Source organism: Nicotiana tabacum, chromosome 24, assembly GCF_000715075.1.
Source record: "Nicotiana tabacum cultivar K326 chromosome 24, ASM71507v2, whole genome shotgun sequence".
In the NCBI taxonomy this organism is placed as follows: Eukaryota; Viridiplantae; Streptophyta; class Magnoliopsida; order Solanales; family Solanaceae; genus Nicotiana; species Nicotiana tabacum.
Window position 1 is genome coordinate 47,929,997 of NC_134103.1, and position 20,199 is coordinate 47,950,195.

The window sequence follows — 20,199 nt, forward strand, 5'->3', positions numbered from 1 at the left end:
AGATAGAGAGAATAAAGAGATTTTCTTCTTCAATTGTGTGTATTTTTCTATCTATTACAAGGCCTTTATATAGGCATGAAAAGTGAAGAAAAATATGTCATTGAATATGTCATTAAGCATAAAAATATGTCATTAAGCATTTGAGAAAATCATGAAGAAAGAGTAGACATTCACCATAATTTAATTTTTCTTATAACAATCATCTAATTCTTTATTTTTTCAATTTTTGGATGAGGATGCATAGTGAGTAAGTGAGACAACAAAAAGAAAAGTAGCAGGTAGACTTAGGTATAAAATAAAGGACGAATGTCACTCACTTTGGCCAAGCTCAGATAGAAGAGTCCAATGAGTCCACTAGTCCATCAATAAAAATTTACAATTCATTGAATAAGATCTGACGTGAGAGACTTTTAAAGTCAGTATGGGATAGCTACTTGACAATCTTTAAGCAGCCACCTAAGGGGTCGTTTGGTAGGGTATATAACAATAATGCTGAATATGATGTATTAATAATGCTGGCATTAGTTATACTGACATATTTCTTATCCATTGTTTGATTTGATGTATTAAAGCATAACATAATTTCTAAAAGAATTATTTGTTTACAAAAATACCATCATAACTAGTCCTTCACTTTATTTTTTTAAAAGAAACATATGTTGAGGAATGTTTTTAAATGAACAAGGTTTTAAAAAAAATTATTTGATTTGTCTACTTATGTTGTAGTATAGAACTAAATATTTATTTATAAAAAATAAAATATGCTAAGTATTTATTTATTTACTAGAGATATAATTTTATTTCCACCTTCTTGGATTATTTCAAACTTGGATTAATATAATAGCATTTTTTAATCAAGCATAAATTTTAAAGGATAAATTGTCTTTAACTAAGTTAATGCATGCATTAAAACCCATTGTATTATTAATACCATGATTTCTTATGCATTAGTTATGCATATGATAATACCAAATAGGGTGTATAACTAATGCTTGCATAACTAATGCATAGATTCAAAAAGTGTACCAAACAAGGTATTATGAATACACAAAGCTAATGCATGCATTATTTTTTCTAATGCATCCTACTAAAGGACCTAAGTGATATAACACATGTTAGAGCTACAATCACTGAATTGCAACTAAAATTCCAGCTGATAATCCATGGACTTTCAATCCTATAAAATTTGAGAAAAAAAATAGGTTCCATCTATCACCTGATAAAAAAAATTCTCCTGATATTTTAGTAGAGTTGGAATTATTGTATTCTAATTTTATAAGCTGGATTTGTTTTAATAAGTACTTAAATCTTTCCTCTACACTTGTTAAAAGAATTTATAACATATTTAAGAATGGATGCCTTATTTTATTTTTTAGCCAAATAGCTCAACAAAAAAATGTTTTTGACACTCTAAAAGGTTGGCCAAACAGAACATAAGGTGAAATTAGACTAGTTGGGCAATTTAGTGAGGGTTTTGCCGGAAACAGCGAGGGTTTATAACTGTTTTAAGTAGAAGAGGGTCTTTAGTCTTTACCACCAGAAATTGCTCCTTTCTTTGTCTGCAAAACCCCAAAACCATAGTCAGCGATAGTCTTTGGGTTTGCATGTAACAAATGGAGGGCGTTAGGCTTCGGTTGTTGTTCAAAGACCCTGACATTCTAAGTGACTTGCAAAAAACTGAGGGTTTCAAAAGGATTTGGTTCCTTCTCAAACCCCAACTACACACAACCATCAATGATCTCTCTTCTTATCTTCTCCGCACTTTTCAGCTCCATGCTTCTTGTCCTCATGGCATCCTGCTCTCTGTAAAAATTGAATCTTTTTATGTTTTACTTCCATTCTTGAATTTCATCCCTTTTGTTTGCTTCAATTGTTGCTTCTACCTTAATCATTTATGTATTCCATGTTGTGGGTTTTGCTTCTTCATTTTAAGTTTAACTCCTGTGCCCTAAGATAATTTTTTTTAATGTTTTTCTTCCATTCTTGATTTTCTTTTTCTGTGCATTACTCATTTTGTTTCCGTCAATTATATAGCTTATTATTTTTGGATTCCATGCTGTGGGTGTCTCTGTAATTCCCTCCCTCTCCTTTTTTTTATTTTCTGCATGTGCCCTAAGTTAAAAGAAAATGTTGAATCTTTTTGATTCCCTACATTCTTGAGTTGTTTACTGATTTTGTTTGCTTCAGTTATTGCCTATAGCTTATCTTTTCTCTAAGTTAAAAAAGAAAAAATTAAACTCTTGTTGTGTTTCCCTAGATTCCCAAGTTCTTTTTTTCCTGCTGATTACTGCTTTTGTTTACTTCAAATGTGTCCCCTACCTTATAGTAGTAATTTTTGGATTGGGTGTCTTTTTGGTATGGAGTAAAAAAAATAAAATAAATGGAAAATGCTTTCCTTGGTGAAATCAATTTGTAGTGTTTGGTTACCTTGAATTGGGGAAAACATTTTCCCAGAAAGAATTTTCGAAAAATGACTTTGTTCACTTATAGGCGGAAGTTATTTTCATTTACAAATATCTCCATTCTTACTCCATATTTACTTGCTTCAACCAACACTTTGACATCTTTGTTAACCTTTGATACTTGAAAATAACGCCAAACCCCATAATTATTCCCCATCTTCTGGACACGGGTATATACTCAACCTCAATCAAGCACTAACGTTTTTCACGGTGAATGTCTTCCTCTGCAGCCCAATACACCTTCAATGTTGTGGATTTTCTTTTCTGAGCACTATGGTTCTCATGTGCACTTGATTAGTTTGCATTGTTTCTGTAACCCCCTCATTCTGTTCTTGAGTTGTTTCCTCTTGATTACTGCTTTTGTTTGCTTCAACTCTGGCTCCCAGTTATCATTTTTTGATTCAGTGCTGTGAGTTTTCTTCTCTGGTGCACTTGGTTAGTTTGTGGTGTTGAGGGGAACTGAAAAGAACATTATCTCTGGTTTGTGCTCACTTTCTTGTCATCTCATGCAGATGGATGGTTTTGTCTTGCCTCCTTTTGAATCAACATATATTTTGAAGGACAAAGATGTAGTCAGGTTTTGCTTGATTTTTGATTTGTCTCCCGTGGTTTCTCTGTTTCTCGTGTAGATTGAACTGCTCTAATCTGATATTTTTGCTTTAGTGTGGAGAAGAAAGGAGGCCATTTAGCTGTCGACGGAAATAATGGACAAAAGGTGATTTTAGCTGTCGAAGGTAATGATGGTCCCAATGCAATTGAGAATCTCCAAATTGTTGAGAAGCAACCTGAAATAGACGGACCACTGTTATTGGCAAATGAAGCGTTTGGCCATGAATCTTCTGACAGTGAAGATGAGTCTTCTGACAGTGAAGAGACTGAAGATAATTCTGAAAAGGAAGAAGAGGCAGAGCCAAAGGAAGATACTTCACACCGGGAAAATGCTACAATTTCCAAGAAAAGAAAAGCATCAGAAACGCTTCCTTGCTCAAAGTAATTCTTGATTTCTTGTTTTGGTGTTTCTGACTTGCCTAGATTTGTGGCTTTAAAAATGACTTGTTGATTCCTTTGTTCATCATAGGAAAAAGAAACACTGTTCTGATGTTAAGAAGAAGCTTGATGAGCAGACCAAGAAACAACAAGATCTTACTAGCAAGAAACAGAATAGATCTGATACAAAAAACAAAGATATGGAGAATAATAGAGGAAATGCTGAGAGTAGTGAGGACAATCCTATTACTCCCAGCACGAAAAAGTATGTCCTTTGGAAGCTGTAATCCCTTTCTATGAGTTATTATGGCAGTATAATTTTTTGGTTTTATATGTTCTCTTTCTGCTAACTTTCTTGGTGCATTACTTTTGTATCTGGCTCTGTGCTCACTTCTTGATTGAGGATCCATTTCCTTCGTATAGTTGTAAATACTAAAAGATAATTAAAGGTATTGACTCTCTTGGTTTCTTCATTTCTGGCTTTGATTATATATGCTCTTTGCTAGTTGCTCTGTTGTATAGAATATGATCCTTTTTTGTGTTTGTACTTTACAGTCCTATTTAAAAGGCAAGAACCCATTTTTCCTTCCATGTTCTGCAGGTGAATATTTTGAATTCTTTTTCTTCTCCATATACTTCAAATTTCATCCGTAATTCAACTTTTGGTTGTGGTGGCTTGACAAGGTTAATCTGACATTATCATGCAAAAGGGGGTATCTGAATTATAAAGTACAATTTGACATTCACGTTTAAAATTGAGAAATTGCTTATCCCTTGCTGTGGAGACCTCTTCTCTTTCGTGCAATGTTTACCTTCTCTGACTCTTGGCTGGTAGAGGCATTTGCAAGTGCGAGTTTTATCTCTTTCTTTATCTTGCATAAATATATCTGATGTGTCTCTAGCTTGTCTCAAAAGTTCTCTCTTTTTATAGAAATGACGAGGTTCAAAAAAGCAGTGTGGAGAATATAGAGACAACCCCCAACTCTGATGCAACTAAAAAAAAGGTTCGTAATATTTTGTTACCTTCTCAAAAAAAAAAAGGTTCATAAAATAGCTGTCTTTTTCCATCCATTTTCTGTTTACATAGAATTCTTTACACAATTGCTTCTATTGGTCGGCAGAATTTGGAAGAAATAGTCATAAACTTTGAAAGATTAATATTTGATCTTCCCTACACATGAGATGCTTAGTTAGAAAGGCGAGAAATGGGTCTGCTGTTGTGCAGTGGAATTGGTATTGAAGACAATGTTCATTTTTTACTACAAAATGCACAGTGACTTGTCAGCTGAGGGATCTAGTTCTACCGATTGTTGATTGAGGAAGGACCTGTTTCATTGCTTTGTTAAAATAACTCAGGACCTGTTTCATTGGTGGCAAGGATGCAAGCTCATAAAGGAGCTGAAGAACATTCAGTTCAGGAGAAACTTCCAAGATTGGGAGCTACCAAATTACTTCAACATTCTGGAAAAAATGGGGGGCTATTCACTTGTGCAAGAATCTGCTGATAGCTTGAAGTGGAAGGATGGTCTTTATTCAGTAAAAGCAGGATACTCTCATTTGTGCTCTTTTAATGAGATTATTGACAGATGGCCATGGAAATATATTTGGAAAAGCAGGATGGTCTTTATTCAGTAAAAGCAGGATACTCTCATTTGTGCTCTTTTAATGAGATTATTGACAGATGGCCATGGAAATATATTTGATCTTCCCGTTTAAGCTTTTCAATTGTAGCATTCCATATTGCATTGTGTACTTTTTAATCAATCAAACGGCTCAATCCCAAACTAGTTGGTGTTCGCGGTATGAATCTTCTGAATCCATTCAGAGGATTCATCATAGATTGATTATAATTGTGCTGGCATTTTGTACAACAATAAACTCAGTGTAATTCCACAATTGGGGTCTGGGGATTGGGGAGGGTAGTGTACGCAGACCTTACCCCCACCTAGAAGGTAGAGAGAATGTTTCCGATAATCTAAACAGATTATATTGCATTGTGAAGTTAGTAAAATACTAGTGTTTTTGGCTAGTTGGAAGTTGTTAATGGTTTAAGTTACTTTATTTAGTATATTAACATCGACTTGTGCACATTGATAAATACCTTGGCTGGTCCAGAAAACGAAAAATCAGGGTGAATTGCATTTCTCAAATTTACTTTTGAAGATCTAACTTAATTGTCTTCAAGTACTTAAATGTCAATTCTCTCTGTCAGGGTCCTAGTAGAACTGCCAGGAGAAAAAAGGCTAAAAGGCAATGGTTGCGAGAGATGGCCAAAATTCAGGAGAAGAACACACTTGTTGAATCAGAAGGACTGGTAAGTAATCAAATGGCGCAGAGATGCCAACTATTACTGCCATTTTTTAAAATAAGGATGCCAACTATTACTGCCATACAATGTAACTTTTGTTGGGTAAATTCTTACAGCGGAACTGGAAAGAATTGCAAGCTGAAGCTGGAAGAGGAGAGCCTAGCCGCCAACCAGAGGGGCGAGTGAATGATGAGGCTAATGGCCAACCAAAGGGACACGTGAGTAGTAATATATTGATAAAACTTACATTCCCGTTGCTTCTATTTCATGTACTGGAAACTTAAATCACAAACGGTGCAGCGAAATTGGAAGCAACAGAAAACTAAAGCTAAAAAAGAAGAGGCAACTGGCCAACCAAAAGGACTAGTGAGTGATCTAACATAGACAAATCTTTTATTTCTACTTCTTTTTTTGTTGACAACAGTCTCATGTGTGTAGTTGCATTGGAAGCAATTTCATGGTGAAGATCAGAATAGAGATACAGACCAAGAAAAGCATGCAGAAGAAACAAGCAAATCGTCTGGAAAATCATGTCAAAATATTGACACAGAAGATGAAGTTGTTCCAGTTGAGATAAGGCCTGGGCATATTCGCTTTGAACCTCTGGGAAAAGGTCTTGCGCCGCTCTCTGTTTTGATTACGCGTTCTCGCGATACACACATATTTACCTGTAGCTCTTTCCCACTTCAGTAACTATTACACAACCTTGTATTTTATCAAATATAAGCTGATTGATTGTGCTGAAAAGTTGAAGTGGGTCATAATTTGGTGCTTGTAATTGGGAATTGGCATTAATCTTTGTTTTATGTCCGCGCCAAGGGAATATATACAACATGCTCAAATTTGGTGGCATAGTGATTGGTGCAGTGGGACTTGGTTTAATACAACTTGTGGATTCTTATCTGTTATTGGTTTTCCCCGTTCGCTAGTCTTCTTTTCCCCTCTCCCTCTTTTTTCTTGGTGACGGGTTTTAGATTGTGTATTAATTCCTTGCCCACTCTAAAATACGAATCTGATTCAATGGTGTCAGTCTTGCATCTTCTTAAATTTTATGGAAAAGCTCTAACATAAATCTTCTGGCTGTTGCAGAACTAGTTTCGAAGCAGAGTCGAGTAGAAGTGGTATGTTTTGCTCAAATTGTACTATGATGCTCATTTTCTTGATTTTTCCTTGAAACTCTGTACTCCCTCTGTTCCAGTTTATGTGAACCTATTTCCTTTGGTCCGTTCAAAAAAGAATGACCCCTTTCTAAATTTGGAAACAATTTAGCTTAAACTTCCAACTCTACCTTAATGAGAAAAATTTATAACTACACAAATACTCTGGACCCCTTTTTGACTTGTTTAGAACCACAAATTCTAAAAGTCTTCATTTTTTCTTGAACTCCATGCCCAATCAAACAAGTTCACATAAATTGGAACGGAGGGAGTATCTTATTCCGAATGAAAAGTTTTAGATCTTGAAATCCAAGTTATTGAGCATACCCTTTCTCAAGAATGTGTTACGGATAGTCCCGAAGTGTCAAGCAATTACAATTTAACTTCAGATCGCTTAAAGGCTTAGTGGATGGTTAGCTGAAAGGTGCACCAAAGAGGGAAAATAAAGGGGAGGACTCATGCATATTCGTCAGTTTTTACTTTTTCATGATGAACATGGAATTAAACGAGTTTGTGCTGCGAAATAAAGTTATGCAGCTATACTTTGTAGAAGCTCACATAATGCTATTAATCTTATTGATTTTCACCATATTTCAGATGTTGTATTATAGTAAACGATTGGAGAAAAGAAAATACTTTGGCAACCGTATTTTCATCCAATTGAATAATCGTGTTCTATCTGTTATAATCATTATCGGTTTTTCGTTAGTGTTTCATGGTTGGTGGATATTTCAGAAGTGCTTCACTAACTGTTGTAGCATAGACATGTTTATCCTTTACAAAGTAGTGACTATCTGCTGTGATAGGTATCAATAATCTTCAGTAGGATGCTTGATCCTCCTTTTCCTTTTTTCTTCCATTCTTTTTAGATGTGACGGCGCAAAAACCAGAAAATTGGTTGCCTTTGTAAAACTTATTTGATACATTTGCTGCTGGAAATTGCACCATCTTTGATTAGCATAATGATATAGGTTACAGTGTGGGAGACAGGGCTAGTTGTAGGCATGTTGCATGAAATGAAATACATGCACTTAATGGGATAACTTTTCTTTTCTCAAGTGATAAATTTCCATATCATGTGCAGGAAAGTTTCAGGTGGAATGGCATGATGAGCAAGAAAAAGGGTCAGAAATGGGGCCAAGAGAAAGTCTCATTTTCCCAAAGGAATGATTCTCCTGGTTCAAACAAAGAACGTCCTGGGATGATGAATTGTGAGAGACAGAGATGGGGCCAAGAGAAAGTCTCATTTTCCCAAAACAATGATTCTCTTGAGATGATGAATTGTGAGAGACAGAAATGGGGTCAAGAGAAAGTTTCATTTTCCCACAACGACTCTCTAGGTTCAAGGAAAGGACATCCTGAGATGATGAATCGTGAAAGACAGAAATGGGGTCAAGAAAAAGTTTCGTTTCCCCAAAACAATGATTCTCTAGGTTCAAACAAAGAACATCCTGAGATGTTGAATGGTGAAAAAGAGCCTCATTGTCATGAATCAATTGACTTCAATACACTTCCTTTTCTTTCTGGTGTGCCCAAGGTTTGTTCTTGTATTCAATGCATCTGTTGCACTGATATATTTGGTTAATTGAGACTCACATAACGCACTCACAGTCTAGTATTTATTGATTTGAGTAACACGCAATTTTAGTATTTAGACAAACTGTTCTTCAAATTTGGCAGGAAGGTCTTGTGATTGCATACCGGTTGCTAGAGTTATCATCAACTTGGACCCCTGAAGTTTCCTCCTATCGGGTATATAAGTTATCTCCATCATATTATGCACTTCTGATTGATAGGCTCATGATAGTAAATTTGATATTCCCTTCTGTTATATAGGTTGGGAAAATATCGTGGTGTAATTCTGAAGCAAATAGAGTTCTACTGATGCCAGTAGCTGAATTTCCAGTCATTTTTAGTGAGGATGAGTCTTCAAAGCAACCAGATAGCTCTATTTATAATGAAAACGGATCTCTGGAGGTACTTCAGTGAAAGCTGGCTGACTCACTCCTATGCGTGTCAATCTGGTATTATTATGCATATTTTGAGTGTCAATACTAAACCACATCTTTTTTGCAGATAGATTTTTCAGCACTTCTTGAAGTGCGTCTGCTGAAAAATGGTACTCCAGACTCAGCAGGAGTTCCTGGTCGGGTTATTGAAGGTTCTGCTGCCAATGGGTCCACTCCAGTGATTGGAAGCAGTAAAAAGAAAACTGAAACCCCATCTGCTGGTAATTTTCATTGTTTTTCCCATGCTTAAGGAATGTTATTGTTAAACATAAAGTGTGTTTTTTTATCCTTTTCTTTTGGGACCTTATATCTGACTGTTGTAGGAGCTGCAGAAGTAAACAATGGGAAAAAAACACAATCTACCCCTTCAGGTGGGAACTACTAATGTTTTACCTACTACTGAGATGATTACTGATTTATGAATTCATTATTGTAGTTTTAATTTCATAGCTAGATCATGACGACTAGTTCCTCTGATTTGCAGGAAACGGCAGAGTGAACCTGTGGGAGCAATTCAGTGAGACTCTAAAGGCCAAGAAGACAGAATTATCTCAGGAAGGTAGTTGGGGTAAGCCGAGTTCTGGGAAGAACTCGTGGTCATATCGATCCATGAGAGGCGGTGCGCTGGGCCCTACAATGGCCATCCTAAGATCCCAAAACAAAATATGAGATGAAGTTGAACTTGCATATTTTGTTGTTCATATTATCATATGTTGATATGCTTCATTCTCTAATTTTGAAAAATTCTCAATAATGAAGAGAATGAACTATGTTTTAACTTCTCGATTATGAAAGTATCCAGGGAAGTTATCTGTAGACTGTTGATTAAATTCTGATGAGCTTTGTTGTAAAGGAATTCAAGGATGTGAATAGCCATTTACATCTGCATTCAAGTAAAATTCTGGGATCTTGTTAAAGTATTGGAATGCAATATCAGACTGTTTCAATTTGAATATCCAAGTTTAGTATTTGCCGATAATGGTTTGACCCTATTTGACGAATACAGATAGAATATTTTCTCATGGAGGAAAGAAAGATGGGCCGAATCATGCGTGTAAGTGTTAAAGAAAAGGATTTTTTTGTTTCTATAAAATATTTGAAACTTTCTAATTTTGTATATTACCCGCCCTAAACAAGATTACTTATAAATTCTATACATTTCACCTTAAAAGGCTCTCAATCCATTATTAGTGCCTTCAATCAAGGAGTTTAGTTACATCATTTTCCTTTTTTCTCTCCTCTCTCCCCTCTTCTTTCCAGATCGAACTTATATTTAGGAAAAAAAAAACTTATATTTAGGGATTTCTATTTGATAATTGTTTCGTGATACATTCGTCAAAGCCATGAGATACTGTTGAAGTTGTCTATCTTTCTTTTTTTGTGTCTTTTTTTGTCAAATAGCAGAAATTTAAATTGCAAATAATACAAGCAAATAAGTCTCAGTTTTGAATATTAACACCTTTGTATCTAATGATCTCGACACCCAAGTAGTCAATAGACCCTTGGACAAATTTCAATGACGTGTGTGGTGGTGGTTGTCACGTCCCAACCTCGGGAAGTACGACCGGCGCTCAACCGAGTGAACCTGGTCGAGCAAGCCTGTTAGATACTTTCTACCCAACTCACCCATGATCAAGAGAAGGCATGATTTCATTAATTAGACAGTAGAAAGATCATATATACAATACTAAATCGTCTAATTGGTTACATCATTTTAAAGTCCAAAAATACACACATTCTTATTATTCGAGTAAAACAAGAGATCAAAACACAACATAATCTGTTTGACATTTCTAGCACCAATGTACAACCCACATAGTGTCTACGGAGCCTCTAAGAGATACAAAAGAGAGTTATGATAGTGCCGGCAACAAGGCCCCGACTATACCTCAAAACGTGATAATAATATGAACAAAAAATACAATACATGACCCCAGGATGAAGTGGGGCTCACCAACTCTGTTGGAAAGAGGATGTACCACTATCGCTGATCAACACTGCCTGCTATGGAACTATATGTATCCATTTAAAGATGCAACGCTCCCGACAAAAGGGACGTTAGTACTGTCGAATAGTACTAGTATGTAAAACTAAACACCATCTCAATAGAATGAATAATGATACAAGGGGGAACAATCAAGAATTTAATAAGAGCTTCAAATGATACTAAAACATCAAGTTAAGGATCACATAAGTTTTCAAGTCCATTTCCATGTTATTAGGTTGGGTGATCTTTAGTGCCGATATACCTTAATTCACAATACCACTGTATTCTTATACGGAGTCCGATCACGACCCGACCGGCTAGGTCGTCTCATTTGAGATATCAACCATAACCACAAATTCAATTATCATTTCCAACACAGTCACCACCATGTGTGCGGCATGACGTCCGATCACGGCCTGATCGGCTAGGCCGTCTCACCCAAGACATTACCTTTTTCAGTCAATCATCTCACATCATACTTCTTTCATATCCTTTCAATTTATTGGCACTAGTGGCCATAATTATAAAGTTATTCTTGGCACTTGGCCGTATTTCATAATTCCAGTCCCTTTTTTCCACATTCAAACATCATTATCATTATCAACAACAATAAGGCTTTCCATTCAAGACATTAAATTAACATACGAGCAATTTGGGAATCTTAGGCACATAGAGGCTTTTCATACAGGTTGGCATACCAATCTTTATTTCGATCTTGACTTGAAGTCTTAACATTTCTAGCACATATTCCACATTTTGAACACATACTCAAATGACAAGATAACATGATGAAGCATTTTGAATAAATATTGAATATACATCCTTCAACACAAACACATTAGGAATAGCCAATTCTATAATGATCAATTTGGGACTTACACTAATTACATGAACACCGTGGGATTCGATTCTAAGAAGAAGGGGGTTTAGCCAACATACTTCAATTGAGCTTCCTTAAACTTTTAAAATGTTCTGGAATTCTTAGCAACTTCAATCTATTTTAGAAATATAACAAGTTAAACCAAAATTAGGAAGATGATCATGATTCTAGCTTATTTGAGTATATTATCAAGCACTAGGTGTGCATTAAGGTTTTTAAGGCCCTTTTGTGAAAGATTCCATCATTCCCCAACCCATTCTCTACCATTTTTAGCTCACAACCTTCTTACACCCTTTGATAACACATGCATGCAAGATGAACAACTCCTATGCCCAAAAATTATCTTACTTAACCCAATTCTAGACAAAATTCGAAATTGAGGGTTAGAGTGTAGAATCTTACCTTTAGGATGAAGACCTAGTGAGTTTTCCTTGTTAATCTTCAAAGATTCGAGCAAGAATTGAAGGACAATTTGTTGAAGATCACTCTCTCACTCTAGGGCACTCTCTCACTCTCAAAATGTCAGATTTTAGCTCAAAAATGGGACAAAACGTCTAATTAACGAAGTAGGGTCGGGTTATAAAAACTCAAAAATGAAGCTCCGGAACAGGGTATGCGGTCGCAGAATGGATATGCGGTCCGCATATCGGCCGCATAATTTGGTGCCAAAAACTGAAAAAAATATGCCTGAGTTTGCTGTAGTTATGCTGCCCGCATACCTGTTCTGCAGTCGCATAATGCGCCGCAGAACCTCTATCCGCAAAAATTCTAAGGCTGATTGTGCGACAAAAGTGCGGCCCGCAAAATGGTTATGCGGTCACATAATTGACCGCGAAATTGACATAAAAAATGGTCCAAGTAGCTGCTCCACTCTGCGGCCCGCAGAGTAATTATGCGGCCGCATAATGGGCCGCAGAAATGCCTATTCCTGTAAAATATTTTCCTTCAACTCCCCAACGCACTGTTCAATCAAAAAAGTCCGAACCGCGGCGAGCTTACGAGCCGCGAAGAATTTCTACTATTATTAACCTCTACGCCTACCCCGGCATCACAAAACCCCGGTTTTAGAAAAAAATTCATGGGGCATTACAATGGTTTTCTTTTCTCTTCTTCTAAGAGCAGTTAATAGTAAAAACTTTTATTTAAAGGTTGCAACAATACAAGAGCAATTTTTGGGACAAATTAGATAAAGAAAACAAGGAGCCACCTTATAGGAACTTTTAACAAATGAAGAAAGTTAACACTAAAGAAGGAAAAACTGATGTCTTCATGTTAGATCGAGTTGGTGATAAAATTGTGGGGAGTATGCAGGTCGGTTAAAATTTTATTTTTTGTTTTTTAGGAACTGAAAGATTGGTCCAGAGCAAATAAAGAAAAGAAAAAATTAAAAAGAAAAAAAAGGCCACTAATGAAAAGGCCAATTGATGCACACTCGTCTAGTATTTTTTTACTCATTCTATCTCATGGAATACTCCATCAATCATAGAGTGATATAAATTATTAAATAAGTTTTTTAAATTAAGAAAAGCTATTGGTACAAATTTCATACAACTAATTATATATTATACAACTTATTTACAACTCATCTATAACTTTCATACATTATTTTTATCCAGTTAAATACAACTACAATATCATACAACTTAAATATAATTTTTATATAAATTTTATACAATATGTCTTTTGTATATTTTGTATCTGATTTATACATAGTAAAAATAAATTTCATACAACTAATTATATATTATACAACTTATTTACAACTTATCTACAGCTTTAATACATTATTTCTACCTAGTTAAATACAACTATAAAATCATATAACTTAAATATAATTTTTATACAGATTTTATACAATATATCTTTTGTATATTTTGTATCTGATTTGTATATATTTTGTATGTGGTGTGTGCTTCGTCCTCTCTAAAATTTCAATCAAAACTTACTCTCTTAATACAATTTTGATACATATCAACAACTTTATGTAAAAAGATATTATTGATAACTTAAATACAAATTTTATACAACGATTCATACATTATACAACCATTTTTTAACTTTCATACAACATTCAAATAAAAATATTTATATAACTACAACAGAATACAATTTACATACAATTATACTACAACTTTACTACAATTTCGTAAGTATATTGTATGTCATGTGTTCTTCTTCTTCTTCTTCTTCGACGAGTTTCAATCTGAAATTCAGCCAAAATCAAGTCTAATCTTCACCAAACACCCTCAAAATTGAGATATAAACTCCAAATAATATTTTCAATTATTTGAAACAACACCCAATCCAAATAAATAATGGTTTTTGAAAACCCAAATTCGAATTCAAAGATTCAAAGCTTTTTAATCGCTGTCAATGGTGGAGAGCCAAACACCTTCAAAATTTATTGATTGACAATTCCAATTTGAACACTAATTGTGCAACATGAAAGGAAATTGCTGAGTTAAAACTCTATAGTAAAACGATTGAAATCCATTGATGAATTCCATTAAAAATATATACAATATGAAAGGATAAAAAATAAAGGACATCACAGGAAGAAAAATTGGGGAAAGAACAGAGAATGAGAGATTGAGAGAGAGAGACGGATAGAGAGAGAGCGCAAGAGAGAGAGAGAGAGAGAGAGAGAGAGAGAGAGAGAGAGAGAGAGAGCAGGAGGGAGAGAGAATAATGATGAAAAATATTTGATTCCTTATTCAATTCCTAATATAAAGGGATACTCATTTAATTACCTAATTGGTAAATTGTATATGCCTATGTAATTAAATTGAAACTTGAGTAAGGAGGCTAATAGAGTTTCAAATAGTGTATAGGAAGGTAAAAATCTCAGATTACAGTATTTCAAATACAGTATTTCCCATCTTTAAAGTTTCAAATAGTGTATGGTTTGACCCTAAGTATTTGACGAATACAGTAGAATGTTTTCTCACGGAGGAAAGAAAGATGGGCCGAATCATGCGTGTAAGTGTTAAAGAAATTTCATGTTACTCCCTTCGTTTTAATTTATATGACGCGCTTTCCTTATTAGCTCGTTCAAAAAAATATGACACTTTTTTATAATTGAAAACAATTCAATTTTAAACTTTCATTTTACGCATTTTACCCTTAGTGAGAAGCTTTTATAGCCATGCAAAAAATATAATAACCCTAAAAAACTTTTACCCTTTAAGCTTTTAAAAATACAAATTTAAAAAAAAAAAAATTTCTCTTCTAAATTTCGTGCCGATTCAAACTACCTCATATAAATTGATACCGAAGGAAGGAGTAGCTATTTCTATTCTCATGGAGGAAAGAAAGATTAGTCAAAATCATACGGTTAAGTGTCCAAGAAATTTCATAATAGCTATTCCCACTAGTGTCACCCCTAAGTATCACAATATTTGCGAGAGTTTGGCATTTGAAAGAAAGACACCCTTGACTATTTCAATTACGCAGTACTTATGATTCTAACTTTTTTCTTAGCAACTGGCTTTCATAGTTTTCATGTGATTATATGTATCATTTTCTTCGAGCCATGTGGTATTTGCCATGTTTTATGTGAAATATTGGTTCACTCACAATTGCAATTTGCTTTTCAAGTGAATTTATGTCCAAACACAATAAAAATATGAAGAACTAACCTAAAAAGCTGTCCACCAACCGCTTAAACTAAAAATAGCGACAAAAGTATAATATATGTATAATATGTGTATTACTGTGAATAGTTACGTAGGAAAAATAAGCAATAAATCCAAAAAATATTTCAACTTCAATTAGATACTCTCATTTTTTTCCAAGTTCAATCAAACATTGTCCAAACACCTCGTGATGTCAGTATAGAAATGCTAAATTCCATAAGGAAGAAACAGTTGATATTTTTGTTACCAGTTAAATAAAAAGAATGTCTAATTAAATATCTTACAATAGGCATGTAAATTCCAAGAGTGAATTAAGAAGCTTTGGAGTCAAACAAGTCCCCTCCTACATTGAACAATTTATGATGAAAACATAAAAGAGAATTTGGGGTATGTAACAATGCTAAAAGTTCCACGCACATATTGTTGGTGAGTGTACTAGGAACAGGGATAAAGGACCAGTACACGATCTCCCAACAAAAAGTATATATATATATATATATATATATATATATATATATATATTACTTATATACAGCAGCTTGTTGCACTTCCTCAGAGAAATTTGTATCACATCACACAAGCAGAAACCTTCAACTTTCACTGCCTGGGATGCTCACACTAACCAAGATCCTAGCCAGACATAGGATTGAAGAAGCAAAGATCAGATGGTATCAACAACAGTGTTTTATCCTAATGTCTTCTCAAGTGAGAAACAAGGCACATGCTTAAGAAGCTGCTCAGGTTCCTCACCTTCTTTCACTATCTGCATTCAACTCAAAATAACAATAATTATATTTCAAACAAAATTACACACCCAAGTTGCACAACTAGATTATTCTTCTGCACCCAGAGATTTATTTTAAAAAGACAAGAAATTTAACTTAAGCTAAGCTAGTCTATCTACATCACTTGCTGGAAAAGAACTTGAATACAAGTTACAAATTTTTAAACAAAAGACCTTGCAGATATATGAGACATTAAAGGAAGCAACAACTAACAAATAAGGAAAGATCACACATTATCAATTATTTCCCATTTGAACTAAAAAAACGGAGTAAGTACCTGAACAAGAGAGCTAGTAGCCAGGCCCTTCTGAATAAGAAAACGGCGTCCAACTTTCTCCCAGTGGACATGACCATCCTCACACATGGATTCATTGTTGATCACTTGATTTGGACTTTCATTCCATTGCACATCACGCCCTACCCAAATGTACAAACTATTGGAACTATTTTCATCTAAACTCAAGTCAGGAATGACTATGATATAAACGGACCTCGAATCAAAAACCCCAGAAGCCAAGCCTAATTTATGCATACAAGGCCATTGGTAAAGACCTAAATCAGTTGTTTCTGCAACTATAATTGGATGGTCATAGAAACTGCCAGATACATCGTCAGGTTGAACTCCATTTGGGAGTTGATTGTCAGTAGTTGAACTCTCAACATCCAACATTAGCTCCTCTTTACTAGTATCAACAAAATCTCCGTCATTAAGGTTGTCACACTCAAGACACTTCATTGTATCGTCTCCAAAGCTAGGGAGAGAAAATGAGGAAGTTCTCACCAACTTTGCTGAAATTTGAGTGGAATCATCATTGCATCGTAACATCATCCTAGGAGGAGGATGACTGCCTCTGCGCTCGGCTAGTGAGGGGAAAGCTTCTTTGTACTGTAAACAACTATTTGCCCGTCTAAGAGCACGACAGGTTGGAAATGCTTCCTCTGCTGGAAGGGAAGTTTCTTTACAAAGTAAAGATGAACTTTCTTTGAAGGAATCATTCTTCACAAAGTTAGGATCTTCGTATTCAAATCTTGTAGGTGAAGGCTGTGCAGATAGGTATGCCAAGTCGGACCAATTAGAAGATGAGGGAGAAAAGGTGAAAGAACTGGAGTAATCTGAGGTTGAAGGTGAGAGTGAGGGGGATGTGGTATCAGACTTTGGTTTATTAACAAGAAAACAAGAGAGAGAATCAAGTGAGCTAAATGAAGGTGATGGCGATAGCAAAGGCTCAGAATCAAGACCAGAGTTCCCCGCATCTCTAAAACTTGGACTGCTGGTTGCATAAGAAGAAAAGGAATCTGGTGAATCCCACTGAGGACTTGAAGGTGATGAAGGCAAGGCAGGAGAGACTTCTTTACTTGTGTCCATTTTATCGAGTACAGGACTCGCTTGGCCACCAGTATGACTGTACAATTTGGAGGCTGTGATAAATTCTTTCATTATTCCACTGGAAAACTTCCGCCTCAATCTACTCCATCCATTCTCTCTTGCAGGAAGACGCATCTCAGATTCAGTACCTGATAATGGAAAAGGTGGAACAACCCCACCAGCAAGTGCTTTGTAGAAAATTTCAAAATCAAGGTCATATTCACCAACCTTCTTTTGACCAATATACTGGATGATATTATCAGTAATCATGCCAGTAGTTCCAGCTAACAAACTTGCTTCGACCTTGGTCTTTTCTTTGCTGCAACCACCAGTGAAGAAGCTCCCATGGCTAAGAGCACTCCAAAAATCAGAAGGCTCTTTGCCTTCGTTGATAATTATAATAGGACCTTGAGCCTTTTCATAGCGGATTACCTGAAAGGCTGCGGCCCTGGCGTTATCTGACATTACAGAGTCACAATGCTTCCCAATCCACACGTATATAGCAGAAGGAATAAGAACAAGGAAGGCTCCGCGAGAATCAAATCCTTCAGCCCCTGCCTCATTCAGCATTTTTGGCACCAAATGAAGGGGATCATATGGGGAGTGAGGTGCCATCCTGTACATTCTAAGCACAGAACTCGGACTCACAGGTAGGGCATGCACTCGTTTCTGGCACTGCAATAGTTGGCAAGCAAAACCCATATTCGGGTTTGTCACTCCTCTTGCAGCTTTTACATGCTGGAATGCATCTTCAAAGCTCAACCCCTCTTTCCACATAAGATATGCAATAACCAAAGAGGTTGATCGGGACACTCCCTGGTAGCAGTGCACAAAAACTCTCCCACCTTGTTCACGAACATCTTCAAAATAATCAAAGACATCATAGAGAATACTTGTTATATCCTCAGTTGGACTATCCTGCAGCCAGAGTGTCTTGTACACAAGATCATCCTTAAAGTATTCGGGACAACTAAACCCTACACAGTTTAAGACATGAGTGATTCCATTCTCATGGAGAATATCACGATTCTTTGCCACGGTGTCACTTCCTAAATAAATGTGATCCACAATCTTAGAGCATTCCTTATTGAAGAAAGCAAGCTTGTCTTTCTTGAATTCAAATTCTCGCGGAGCCTGCTTAGTAGCTGAACCTTCACGGGTGCTGACTGGTCCAAGCCTACCACCTGGAGTAGGGGGATTATTAGGCCATACGCCAAGATCATCCGACCCAGCACAAGGCCACTCCTCAGCACTTGGTCTGGTAATAGAAAGAGGCTGAAGGGGTGGCAAACAAGCCCTTGCTTTACTATTCCATTGTGGTTTGGCACTGGACTTAGTAGGGGACCTATCAGACCAGGAAACAGACCGTGCATAAGTTTTCCGATTCCCACCAGGTACCCTGTCCTTCTCATCTAACCCCAACATTTCTAGACATCAAAATAACCAATCACAGCCATATATATAGGGTTTGGTCTAGGAAGGCTCAATTAGGGATGCTGACCATCCAAGTCTCAACTGAAATTCAAGAAATCCAATGATAACCCAGCTGAACTATACCTATAAGAAACACAAAGAAAGCATCAAAAGTGAACTTGAGGTAAAAAGATCAAGTTTTTATCTAAAATTCAAGAAATCTGCATTCTAGGAAAAGTAACAAGAAGCATAAAATGAAAATGTTCTTTCTGTGGCTGCTCAAAGTGGAAAGCATCAAAAGTGAACTGTGAGGTGAAAAAGATCAAATTTTTACCTATAATTCAAAGAACCCCATATGAGGATCCTTCTAAGGAAACATAAAATTTCCTTTTTTGTGGTTGTTCAAAGTTGAAAAGAAACAAACAAACAAACAACTACCATTCAAAGATTCAAACTTTATGACAATATTTCCCAACCTAAATCCCTTGGAACATTTCTCCTCTATTTTTTGCATGCTTAAAGCAGAAAAACTAAGAGCAAAATCAAACACAAAAGACGACTTGGTAAACGTCCTAAAACACATAATAAAAGAATAAAAAAAGTGCATAGAAAACTCCATTCAAATATTCAGGATATTGAATTGCATAAAATATACTCCTTATAATTAATTTAAAACAAACAAAAACAGTAGTCAGAAGAAACTCACTGGACATAACAGAAAAACTCTGGTAGTTGGCGTGCTTATAGCAGACATTTGATTCTTGAAAACCCCAGGAAAATCACTGCAAAATTGTATAAGAAGAAAATGATTGATGATGAAAAATAAAGGAGAAAAAAGTGAAGGAGAATGAAAAATGAAATGGGAAAATTACCAATTCAAAGCTTTGTGAATAGGAAGAAGAAGAAGAAGGATGAGAGAGAAGAGGAGTCGCAGGTAAGCCAAACAAAAAAATGAAAATGACAGGGTGGCAGTTTATAGACTCCAACAGAATCGGTCAAACTGCCATGTCACACATGGGATGGGAATTTTCTTTTAATTTAATAATAATCTAGCAATCAAGAATAATCTCATTTGATCACAGGATAATACAAAAAATTTAGTCGTATCTGTATTTATTACACCAAAGAAAACCATGCATTTTGCATAAAATTTTATTATTTAATCAAATTTAATTGACATAGATTTTCATTTTAATTTTTGACTGTCACA

At 35.6% G+C, this 20,199-nt stretch overlaps 2 protein-coding genes across 8 annotated transcripts; one reads left to right on the forward strand and one right to left on the reverse strand.

The window, feature by feature from the left end:
- Positions 1–1,440: 1,440 nt before the first annotated feature.
- LOC107820583 (coilin) lies at positions 1,441–9,876 on the forward strand. Of its 6 annotated transcripts, XM_016646925.2 has the most exons (17): positions 1,441–1,805; positions 2,975–3,039; positions 3,126–3,452; positions 3,541–3,714; positions 4,005–4,050; positions 4,381–4,453; positions 5,662–5,763; positions 5,874–5,975; positions 6,058–6,123; positions 6,196–6,370; positions 6,847–6,878; positions 7,999–8,451; positions 8,595–8,666; positions 8,751–8,891; positions 8,991–9,144; positions 9,247–9,294; positions 9,408–9,876. In XM_016646925.2, exons 3-17 carry the CDS (start codon positions 3,278–3,280, stop codon positions 9,590–9,592), a joined length of 1,998 nt encoding a protein of 665 aa, XP_016502411.1. In that variant the 5' UTR covers positions 1,441–1,805; positions 2,975–3,039; positions 3,126–3,277; the 3' UTR covers positions 9,593–9,876. The 6 variants fall into 6 exon arrangements, with proteins under 6 accessions (XP_016502411.1, XP_016502382.1, XP_016502389.1 ...); XM_016646896.2 differs by lacking the exon at positions 4,005–4,050; XM_016646903.2 differs by lacking the exon at positions 4,005–4,050 and having other exon boundaries at positions 9,256–9,294.
- Positions 9,877–15,662: 5,786 nt separating this feature from the next.
- On the reverse strand, positions 15,663–19,985 carry LOC107800181 (protein-tyrosine-phosphatase MKP1). Of its 2 annotated transcripts, XM_075247808.1 has the most exons (4): positions 19,862–19,985; positions 19,696–19,771; positions 16,488–19,133; positions 15,663–16,188 (listed from the first exon to the last, which is right to left on the reverse strand). In XM_075247808.1, exons 3-4 carry the CDS (start codon positions 18,999–19,001, stop codon positions 16,111–16,113), a joined length of 2,592 nt encoding a protein of 863 aa, XP_075103909.1. In that variant the 5' UTR covers positions 19,002–19,133; positions 19,696–19,771; positions 19,862–19,985; the 3' UTR covers positions 15,663–16,110. The 2 variants fall into 2 exon arrangements, with proteins under 2 accessions (XP_075103909.1, XP_075103910.1); XM_075247809.1 differs by lacking the exon at positions 19,862–19,985 and having other exon boundaries at positions 19,696–19,849.
- Between the last annotated feature and the right edge of the window lie 214 nt (positions 19,986–20,199).

Excerpts from the sequence above, each read along its gene's own strand:
- LOC107820583 (XM_016646896.2), top strand. The coding sequence starts at position 1,614 with ATGGAGGGCGTTAGGCTTCGGTTGTTGTTCAAAGACCCTGACATTCTA. Across the intron at positions 5,976-6,057 it reads ATGGCCAACCAAAGGGACAC|CGAAATTGGAAGCAACAGAA; the intron begins GTGAGTAGTAAT and ends CAAACGGTGCAG. Across the intron at positions 8,667-8,750 it reads CTGAAGTTTCCTCCTATCGG|GTTGGGAAAATATCGTGGTG; the intron begins GTATATAAGTTA and ends TCTGTTATATAG.
- LOC107800181 (XM_075247808.1), bottom strand. The coding sequence starts at position 19,001 with ATGTTGGGGTTAGATGAGAAGGACAGGGTACCTGGTGGGAATCGGAAA. Across the intron at positions 16,189-16,487 it reads CTACTAGCTCTCTTGTTCAG|ATAGTGAAAGAAGGTGAGGA; the intron begins GTACTTACTCCG and ends AGTTGAATGCAG.